Source organism: Anser brachyrhynchus (assembly GCF_964034855.1).
Source record: "Anser brachyrhynchus genome assembly, chromosome: 1".
Classification (NCBI taxonomy): domain Eukaryota; kingdom Metazoa; phylum Chordata; class Aves; order Anseriformes; family Anatidae; genus Anser; species Anser brachyrhynchus.
Window position 1 is genome coordinate 143,925,333 of NC_137694.1, and position 10,945 is coordinate 143,936,277.

At 41.3% G+C, this 10,945-nt stretch overlaps 1 protein-coding gene across 9 annotated transcripts in view; it reads left to right on the top strand.

The window, feature by feature from the left end:
* MAP4K4 (mitogen-activated protein kinase kinase kinase kinase 4) overlaps positions 1-10,945 on the top strand; it is a 154,524-nt gene that overhangs the window by 107,359 nt on the left and 36,220 nt on the right. For all 9 annotated transcript variants that reach the window (XM_080601453.1, XM_080601454.1, XM_080601457.1 and 6 more), the window contains exons 10-13: positions 1,340-1,515; positions 2,204-2,276; positions 2,745-2,955; positions 10,344-10,505. In XM_080601453.1, the coding sequence (XP_080457579.1) occupies positions 1,340-1,515; positions 2,204-2,276; positions 2,745-2,955; positions 10,344-10,505 (622 nt within the window). The remainder of the gene's footprint in view (positions 1-1,339; positions 1,516-2,203; positions 2,277-2,744; positions 2,956-10,343; positions 10,506-10,945) is intronic.

A 10,945-nucleotide genomic window follows, 5' to 3' on the forward strand; every position in this document is an offset into this window, starting at 1 on the left:
CATAATACAGACTTGGCTTGCTTGCTGGGCTTGGTCTTTGCCTGGATTGACTTATTTATGAACTTGTACTGTCAGAGCATCCCTCTCCCTCTCTCATATGTGCTTTCTGCATGTGTTAAAGGGATAGAGATGCATATACAGTATTTGCATGACCATTTCATGAACCTTTTTATTTGGATTCATAACATTCTAGGTGTGAGGAATAACAGAAAGCAGCGAGGTTACCTTCAATTGAGCCGCCTGGATGGCACTAGGAAAGTGAAGCGATGGGTGGGAGCCATTGTTGGTTTTGCGTTTAACCATTTAATGGAAGCGTTTGCTGCCCAGGCACAGGAGCAGTCTGAGAGCACCAAATAGGCAAAAAGTGAATCTGGCCAAAGCAAGGACTGCTGAGATTCAGCTGTTTTTATTTAGTGTAGTCAGTGGCAAGTTGTGAGAAAATAGGCCAAATGATGAAAAATACAGTTGAGAATATTTTCATTACTGGCATTTTGCAAGGCAGCTTGTTTGGTGACTTCTGTCTAGAGAGCTCCTCTTGCAAGAGTTCAAATTAATTGCAAATTTAGAAAGACGGTGCTCCAGTTTGACAAACTTACATACCCTGTCACTTTATGTGGTGTGCAGGAGGAGTTCAGTTGGGTTTATGCCCTTCAAATTGTGTCAGTGAGAATTTGACCCCACGTGCTGGTGTTGAACAGCCAACAATGTTCAACACCCGCGTGTTGTTCTAAGAGGATTTATTTATGTGGCTCTTAAGGTGAAAATTAAAATAATTGTAAGCTCTCGCAGACCTATCTCAGTGAGCCCAGGTGCACGTAAAAGCAGTGTGGTGCTTCTCGCATTGGTAAAATGTTGGCAGCAGCTCTTGCGGCTTTCCTCATGGCTCGTCTGAAGTAGACATGCCCTTAGATAGCATGGGCAGGTGGAGACACACCAGAGCTGCCCTGCCTGTGCTCCAAGCAAGCTGGATGCAGGCCAGCTCTGGCTCAGAAGTAGCAGAGCTGGGTTTGCATGATCTGCTTTCACTAATACATCCTGCCTTTCAGGGCAATTATGGCTGTGAAAGAGGGCACATTACCGCAGGGCTGTGCCAAAGCGCTGCAGGTATGTCAGCATCGCCCTGTGTCCATCTAGCCTGATGTTCGGCTGGAGGACGCTCAGCTCTGTTTTGGATGCACACTTGCAAACAGCACTTGTACCATCCTCAGGGATGTGATGTTCTGTGGAAGGAATTAAGGAATTCAAAGGAATTTGGGGGAGAATAGAAAAAAATTGTTTGAGCTGAGTTCTAGCTGTGATCTTAAGTTTTGCTTTTTTTCCCCCCTTCACGTTTTCTCAGGTCAAAAAAGTTTTTCAGCTTTATAGAAGGCTGTCTAGTGAAGAATTACATGCAGAGACCTTCTACAGAACAACTGTTGAAACATCCGTTTATACGTGACCAACCAAATGAAAGGCAAGTTCGAATCCAGCTTAAGGACCATATAGACAGGACCAGGAAGAAGAGAGGAGAAAAAGGTATGCAGCTTCTAAAAATCCAGTCTTGCAGCTTATTAGAAATAGGTATTTGTGCCCTGCTTTTTCTTCTAAATCCCCACGCCTAGAAAAGTTCCAAACAACCCATCCCCTTGAGAGGTTCTTTTTTCATTCACGTGTTGACTATCAGCAGACTTTTAGGTTTTGTTCTCTCCATCTACAGAGAAAATATTGGTTGCAAGTGTCATATTTTCAGAGAATTTAAATTTACTCTCATCTAGGCTATGCCTCTTCTGTGTGAGTGTTAATCAGTAGTCAGGAGGATACTGGCATATATGCCTTTCCCTTTTTTGTTTTGTAGTAAGTTAATTCCTGGAATGACGCCATAAATCAGACTCACAGGAAATAACACATCACAAGACCTATGAAGCGAACGTCTTGGGCAGCCTGTACTCTTTGTTCAGGTGCTGCCAAGGTTTTCCAGGTGTCTTGTCTTACATGTAAAACTTGGTGTCATTCAGGAAATGTGCTGAAAATCCACTGCAAAGCACTGCGCCGCTTTACATGTGTGGGAAGATGGGCTTTGTATATGCAGAATGAATCCTAGGGTCTGAGATGGATCTTCTCACTGAAGGGGACAGGAACTGGTTCATTAAGGTGCTGCTGCAAGTCCCCACTGTCCTCAAGTTAAAGATAAGCACTACCTGGACCATTGTTTCTTTCCTGTTAGATGAGACGGAGTATGAATATAGTGGAAGTGAGGAAGAAGAGGAGGAAGTGCCTGAACAAGAAGGAGAGCCAAGGTAATAACTGCTGTTTGGAGGACTCTGGGCAGTTCATGCCAAGTTAGTCTAAAGCCCATGACTATAAATCAGGAGCACACTAAATTTCTGTCTTCTATTAAGTGTGTGCACAAGCCACACAAACCACCCGGAGGGTTTGAATGCCTCTTGTATGACTGCTAAAGGTTTTAAAGCTCCCTCTCATATGGCTTAGAGCCAGAGAGCTCTGAATGGAAGGAGATTTATGGCAAATGTGACTGGTCAGGGGCTCCGAAATGTCAGAGTTGGTCCTTATTTTGCTTGGCCTCATTTCACGCCTTCCACTGCGAGTGCGTATTTGATGTGCATCCAGTGTCTTCATTCTGAAAGAAATGAGATTAAAATTTAACGTCATGATATATTTTATTAATGTTCCCCTGCTTTGGAAAAGGTATTTAATGGCCCATCAGGCTTTATTGTATGGGAGGCTTCAACTTCCTTTTGTTGCAGTTCCATTGTCAATGTGCCTGGAGAATCAACCCTCCGACGTGATTTCCTGAGGCTGCAGCAGGAAAACAAGGAACGGTCCGAGGCCCTTCGGAGGCAGCAGCTGCTGCAGGAGCAGCAGCTCCGCGAGCAGGAGGAGTACAAGAGGCAGCTGCTGGCAGAGAGGCAGAAGCGTATCGAACAGCAAAAGGAGCAAAGGAGACGGCTGGAAGAGGTAGAGACGGGAGGCTGGTGCTCGGCGCCAAGAGCCCCTTTTCCACTTGTGTTTCCCATTCCCACGCCCATTTAGAAAGAGTTCCCTGTAGCTCCAGCACATCTCAGGAAGGAAAACAACACGTGCAAATCCACTGGCAAATGTAGAGCAAAACACTTAAATCCATGTTTGGCTACTTGAATATGAGCAGTCTCCCGAAGCACTGAATATCCAGCAGCTCCTATGGAGGCAACAGAAGCCAAAGCCTAGTTGTTTGAAGGTATCTGGGGGAAGGCTGGGCCTTGGTCTCTGTTCCAAAGAAGAGACAACACGTCTAGGCTTTAGGTAGCTGTAGAGAATGAGAGACATTAATTATTCCCCTATGGATTTTTTTTTTTTAATTGGGCAGTGCCTTAAGATGATTTTGAGGGGGGACATGACATGCTTAGAATTTCACTTGAAAGCTTTCTCAAACATCTGTGTTTGGCACTCATTCATGGTAGGCAGAAACCTTTTTTTTCGTGTATTACTCCTCTCACACATAGTACCATGATGACTAAAAGCCACACAGAATTATAAATATGATTTAAAATCGGTGCTGAAATTATAATTGTATAAAAATTGTTAATAACTAAATCACACTTTTGTGGTATGGCAGGTGTGCAGTATACAGTCTGAAAAGTAAAGGAAAAATGCAGATATAGAATACTGTTCTGTCCTATTTTTTGCCTCCTAAGATCTTGTGCATGTTTATATCTACATAGTAGAATATTCACTATGAGCTTCAGAACTTTCAAAACGGTTCTTTAGCCAAAGCTGGGTATGAAAGCTGCAGTGAAACCAATCATCTGGCTCCTCAGGAAGTGCAGGGTCAGATTCCAGTCGTCCTTAAATGACCTCTTGTTTGAGTCGCTGTTTCTACTGCTCACTTAGCAATGGTGGAAAAACTACACCCAGTTTGGTTTTCCAAATCCTTGTAATGTTTAACGAGGAGGCAACCAGGACCAAATGTTGATTTGCATCCTGACTTTAAATTTCACGTGACGTGTTTACGTAACAAATAATAGAAGATTCCAAATGGCTTTTCAGGTCACGCTATGCTCCTTATCCCTCCTTTTCAATGTGCCAGTGAATTTAGTGCTGTTGTAAGAAGGGACTGGTAGCAAACACTCAGCCACACATAGAACCAGGAGGAGGGACACGGGGGAGGCTTATAAACTCCATTTCTCCTCTGTTTCTTCCCCACCCTTCTGAGATTGCCAAGATAAACATCATTGCTCATCCAGCTGTTTTTAGACTCTGGCTCTGTAGCGATGTTGCAGGGGGAGCAGATCATAAAAAGATGCTATGAAGAGAGAACAAGGAGCCAATGTGAAAATATTTTTTTTTTTTATTAATAATGTCAAACAAAGGTGGGCAAAAGTTGAGATACCACTTATCCTCTAAACTTTAGCTTAGTCAACAAGGTCTTTTAAATGCCTCTTTAATCTCTAGGGTTCTGCAGGGGTACTTCTCCGGTGAGGAAGGGGATTACAATTAAATTGTCTAGGTCATTTAACTTTAGTAGTTTCCTTTTAAAATAAAGGAGACATTGCTGCTAATAATGGGAATTAAGCAATATCCCTCTTTGCTGCACAGGGTTGAAAGTTTTTTTGAGATGTTGCAGAAATCACAATTTAATGAGCAATTGAAAGAAAAGTCAGGTATCTGAAAGCTATGTTTAAAACAGTTCTGCTGCTTCTTAAAATACAAGGCAGAGCTAACAACTTTAGCAACCACAAGACAGCATGTAATGTAGGTTGATGTATTACTGAATAAGGTTACACAGCAAACCATGTAGAGTTTGAAAGAGAGAAGCTATTATCTTTTATTGAGTCTATAACCTCTGCCTGGTTCACTTAGAAACATAAATATGAATGACAAGCTGTAAAGGTTTCCTTTTGCAGGTGGTGCTGGTGAATATTGTCCTTAAAATGAATTAAATGAAGGTTCACAGTAAGCTTTTAAAAAAAAAAAAACAACTCAATTTGTTGGATCTTCTGTTGGAAAAATGTGTGGTCCCCGGTGATTCCTAACAAAGCAACAGCCAAAACAAGCTCTTTAAGATGGGGGAAGGGTGGTAGACACGTATTTAGATAAACATCAGTGTTGTGACACAATTGAAGGCCAAAATATTGAAATGTTGTCACTCTGTCCTTAACTCACCCACTGTTTTGATGAGGCTAGTAAACAATGAGAAGCTTGGTAATGTGAGTTAAGATTAGCATCAGGCATTGAATCTCTGGGTTTACATCGGTTTGTTGATATTTTTACCAAGCATTGCTTTCTTTTAATTTTTGCCTGTATACAGTAAGTGTGTATTTTGGTATACCTATTTGACGTTCTTTGGGAAGAATTTTATGCGTTAGATAATCTCCTTGGACAAGTTGCTTGTCCCCCCCCCTCATTCCTAAATTAAAATTGAGGACTTGTTCTTACAATGCTGGCCCAGAGCCTAGACAGTTTTGACTAAGACTGCAACAGGAACGGTGCTTAGGACATCTGCCAAATATAATTCTCAGCAGTGTAAGAGAAAAGATTACTTTTTAAAAGGCATAGAGGTGACTTTTACAAGTTGTTGCAGGGACCTTGTGATTTGTGTATGACTTGGGAGGTGGAAATTATACATGGTCAAAGTGCAGGAAATTACTTGAAACATTTTGTAACGGAGATTGCTCTTGCTCCTCCCCACCCTCCTTTAAAAATGAGCATAAGGATTCGTTGCATAACTATCAGCTCCATGACATACGAGTACTTAGATGGTTAAAACAAGAGATCTGAGCTGTGCTAGGCTGTTCCAACAGGTGTCTGTGTTTCTGTTCAGCAACACGGAGACACCATTGCTCGGTGTGATGCATGTGGAGACACATTTGAGTTTTACTTTGCAAAACTGAGTCTGGTTTGACAAATGCAGAATTAGCTGTGGTGGGATTCCATTCTTTGTGGACCTCTGCAGTTTTGGGTAAGCTGATTAAATGATGTCTCTGTCCCTGGTTATGAGAACCTAAGATGGATGTTTTTGAGGTGATAGGGTATAGCTCCATTGGCAAGCAGTACAGTCCAGTAGAAACAGATTTTGATTTACAGCACAGTAATTGTTGTGCTGAGGACCCAAAGACTTCGCTACGTGTGTTTGAAGACAGGAGGAGTCGCTTTGGATTAGCCGAGGTCTAGACTGCCTGCCTGCTTGCGGTTGGAGTGCATCTGCCTTTTTAATTTCATCCAAAAGGAGTGGTTGGCACTATGAAACCTCTTTAAAATATGAAACAAAACCTGGTAAGAGGAGATGATTGGATGATTCACTTCAAAAGAGCATTCCTGATTTGAACTAAGATGGTAATGTACGTGTACCCGCAGGTGATTTCTGTCGGGGTTTGTTTCTTTTACATAAGGGCAGATTATTCATATCTACTTCATTTAAATAGCCTGCAGTTTGGACTGGTTCTGAGTAAGAAGTTCTACTCCTGACTTATCTCTACTATTTTGTGGGCAAAATAAAAGTCTCGTTATCAGTCTTAATAATCCTCTTCCTAAGCTGATAGCAGCCTACCTAGTTCTTTGTGAAAGAAATCATAAATGCATGTATTTATCAGCCTTCAACTGAGTATAAGGAAGAGTAATAATATTCTATGAATATAAAAATAGGGTGGTCTATATTCATCTTAGGCAATTCACTGTATGAACCGGGTCCTGGATTTGTTGGTATATACCAACTGCATGTGTACTTGCATTGCCCCCTCCTGGTAAATCGTGCTCTACTGCATGGTCTTCCAGTTTGGAGGTGTAGGGTACCATTATGAGATCATCTTTAATGCACCCTGAAGCCAGATAAGGAGGCAGAGTATTTACACTATATTTTCTAATTTTTTTTTCCTTGTTGGTATAGTAATGTTTTGTGAAGTGCAGAAATTTGAGGCTTGCGTGGGTTTCTGTCAAAATTCTGTTTTGGCATCTCTGAAATTTCTTCAAAGAGTTCCTGCCCTCACCTTCTGGGTAACAGTTACCTCTTTGAAAATAAGCTTTTCATGTGACACGTATAAGTAAGTTGGTAATACCCTATCCAACTAAAGAAGATCTGTATGTGCATCCATAATTTCTGAGAATCCAGATCTCTATTTGCTGTCTGTTGGTTATGTACAGGAACAGTGCTTTACAGCAGGACTTTTTTTGTATTTTACACCAGGACTTTTTTTGTATTGTGCCATAAGAATTACAGCATCTGGACGTATTAAAGTCGGAAGTCCAGGCTCTATAAACAGAACTTAAACTGGTTTTTAACTCAGCCTAAAAAATTTTAGTGGTTTTCCCTGTCCCTCTGCCCTCCTTTGAGCAAGCCAAAGAAAGGCAGTGGCCAGGGCTTTTGATGTATCTTTGTGGAAGAGTTGCTAGAGGCAGTCAGGAAGGTGACCTTGTGCTGACAGAAACATTGTAGGAAGTCACCTAACGGGCTGCTCCTGAATCCATCTTGGGTCAACGACAGCTTGCAACTAACAAGCTTTGCCATCACTTTTGCAAAAGGTAGAATAGGACCTGAGAGATGCTTGTCACCCTAGGTTTCCTTTCCCTTGCTTGTTAGACGTAAATTCCACTTTGTTAACAACCAGTCATTCAATGCTCAGGTTTCAAGGCAGTGTCCAAAGGAAGTGGAACTGTTCTCCTGCAGCTCGGGCTGGGAATAAGCAGATCATGCAGGGTGTTTGCATGGGCTCATGCAGTGCCAGGTGCCTTGCCTTCCACTCCCTTGGCAAGGGGCTGAAGGGGTTTCTGACGGGAAGCTGGAAGCGATGCAGAGAAACCCCATCTCTCTGTGTACTTTGGCACTTGGACAATAGCACGTTTGTGATTTGGAGGTTTGACTTAACCACACACTGGTGGCAGAGAATCTTTCTTTTTTATCATTTGCTGGATAATAAATATCTACTACAGGTGCTGAGCTAGCAGTCTTATTCAAGGTTTGTTTAAAGATCTCATCTTTTAACGAGACGAGACTTTTTAACACTGATAAACGACTTTTAACAACTGATATTTTTTCATGATGCCATGGGAAATCAGCTCTTAGTCAATTTGTAATTTATTTTTATATTATTAAGTTCAGTTATTTATATTTATTGCTGACTACTTCTCCCTTGGTTCAAGAAGCAATGAATATATCTCATCCAAAAGACCTAAATTCTTCCCATCTTCCTTGTAACAAGAATGATGCCATCACAAGATTTGCAGTACATCCACTTGACAATGTCAACACAATGTTGTTAGACAGACAGGTTTCATATGTTTAAGAAGTGTTTGAGCTGATAAATGTGCATATTAACCAGTCAGCAGTGTGTTGTCTCTTGCATCCTCAGGGCGACAGAATTATTGTACTTCACATCTTAGTTTTCTTAAACAAAGAGCCTGTCAGACTTGATTAGCCAAGAGGCACCTGAATATATTGACTTAAATATAGAAATTGTTTGACACAGCTGTTTATATTCAGAAATAAAAGTGCCTACTTAATCCTTTTAAAGAGCTTACAGAAATGAAGGAGGTGGAGCAGCGAAACCCATGAAATGCTCTGTGTTCCTAGCTGCCTTGCAGCACTTCTACTATTTTTGTATCAACGTTCATTGAAGACAGCTTGCTTAAACAAGAAAGAAAAGGCTGGTAGATGTGTTTACTTAGGAGAGAAGTAAGAGCAAGGCAGCTTTTTTATTTTTTTTTCTCTGAGAAGATAGAGAAAACATGGGGAAGAAGAAAACTTGTGTCTAGTGGCATAGGGAGGTGATAGTGAACCCAGGATGACTTCATGGGCAAGGAAGGAAGGTGTCACAGTTACAGAGAGAGTATATTTGAACAGTGGTCTTCAAGCAGAGCATGTACTATCCAAAAGAGCATCTAGTTAAAGAAAGTCATAAAGAAAGTTAAAGAAAGTCGTAAAGCAGCCCTTTTTATTTAACTATTACCAATTCCTAACCTGTGTGAGTTGTATCAGTGTTGATTCCAGAAGACAGAAAAAGCTGTTGAACTTTCAGTTACTTCATAGGCACGCGGGGTGTCGTACTGAGCAGAGCAAGTTCATCCCATGAAGTGATGCAATGACAGGGAGCAAAGTTTGGTCTTTGCTTATTCAGTGAGCACACCTCTGAAATGCGCACCAGTAACCGTGGATTTATGAACCCCAATAAAATCTTAATCTGAGTGCTCTTGCAAGACTGTTTGGAGTGCCTTAAATCTGCAAATCCATGGCAGCTTTGCTTCAACAAAATAATTGGTGACTGTATTAATCTAAATGTAAAAAGGAATAACAAATGTAGGTTTTCATTGTGTTCTTTCATTTGCAATTAAATCTGAGTATGATTTTTTGTTGTTGTTTAAATGTCTTCTGTGATTTTTAGCATATTGTAGAAATCTATAATGAAAGCAAAAGTAGAGGGATGGTTGAATGGGAGACAGCTGGGTCTTTTGACACTTAGGCAGTTGTGGGAGGCTGCCTGGGATTTCAAGGTAGGTGGACTAACTGGATGCTTCTGTAGAAATGCAGGAAGAGTTGGTCACGACTGTACAGGCATTTAAAATGTCTTCTCTGAACGTTATACATGGTTCTATCTGGACATAAATGAGTTGGTTCACGCTTTTTAGAGCTGTTTTCCATATTCTTTTCAGACTTCAGCAGACACAGGAGCACCAGTTTGCATTTGGGTTATGTGTGGAAGCTTATCTGTGTAAGCATAAAAGCTTAGCTCAGCTCATTTGTCTCTTTTACATGTAAGTGCTTTTGATGTTCTGGGAGGGGCTGAGGTGCTGTTGGTCAGCCTTCCATTCTCTGTTGGGCAAAGTTTTGGGCAGTGCATTAAATTGAGCTTGATTGTTGATCCAACACCACCAAATTCTTTGCAGACCATGGGCTGGTCTTTAACAGAGAAACTGCTTACCAAAAGCTCAGATGGTTGTCGTTTGAGTTTTAGCTGATTCAATGGGGCTAATAATTTCCTTCTGGTGACATGTGGATAAGGTGTTGAAGTCAAGAAAATTGTCCCTCTGATTTATACATGAATTCAACAGTTACTCAAATACCGAGGTTTCATTTTCACAAAGCCTCTCTTTGTTTTGATGAACAGAGATGAGCTTCCACACTTTGGTTGTCAGGAATATAGTACACGATTTTGTGAGTGTATGAAGAAAACCAAGAGAGTAAGTGGTGTTTTTAGGGATAGTTGTGTGCTAGGTACAAGTTAGTTTCCTGATGGAACACTTGCATAAAATGTTTTGTCACTCAGTTGCAGAGCTTGCCAGTCCTGGTGAATCCCTCTCTTCTCAGTAGAAAATAACCCCACCTCTTTCTTTGATAACAACAAAAGTAAAACTTTGTGGTTTCTTTTTCCTTTTTGTAGCAACAAAGAAGAGAACGGGAAGCTCGGAGGCAACAGGAGCGTGAGCAAAGGCGGAGGGAACAGGAAGAAAAAAGACGTCTGGAAGAAATGGAGAGGAGACGTAAGGAAGAGGAAGAGAGAAGAAGAGCAGAGGAGGAAAAGAGGAGGGTAGAAAGGGAGCAGGTGAGTCCATGATACAGATATATATGTAATAGATTTGTTTCTTCTAAGTTCAAATCGTATTTTTAAAAAAATTGTAAGACTAAATCAGTGTAGAGACAGCCTTATGCTGACATTTTCATCTTTGTTGTCTCTGACAGCAAATGCACTAACATAGATTTGTAGGGCTTTTTGGAAAATTCTGGCAGCCTCAGTATTCCCTCAAAAAGAGCTCTTGTTATGGTACTTATTCTAAATTCAGCTCTTGCCTCTGAGCTTGACTAAAGACCAGCAGAATTGGCAAAATCTTCAGTGGGGCTGAAAATTGTTTCTGGACTTGTCTTGCTGGGTCAGTGGTTCTTGCAGGACATGCCCCATCTTCAGGAGGCCTCTGAGAGAAAGGCTGCTCTGTTGCGTGTCGGCTTCTGGCACACAGAATTGGTCAGAAGCTCATTGTAAATTTT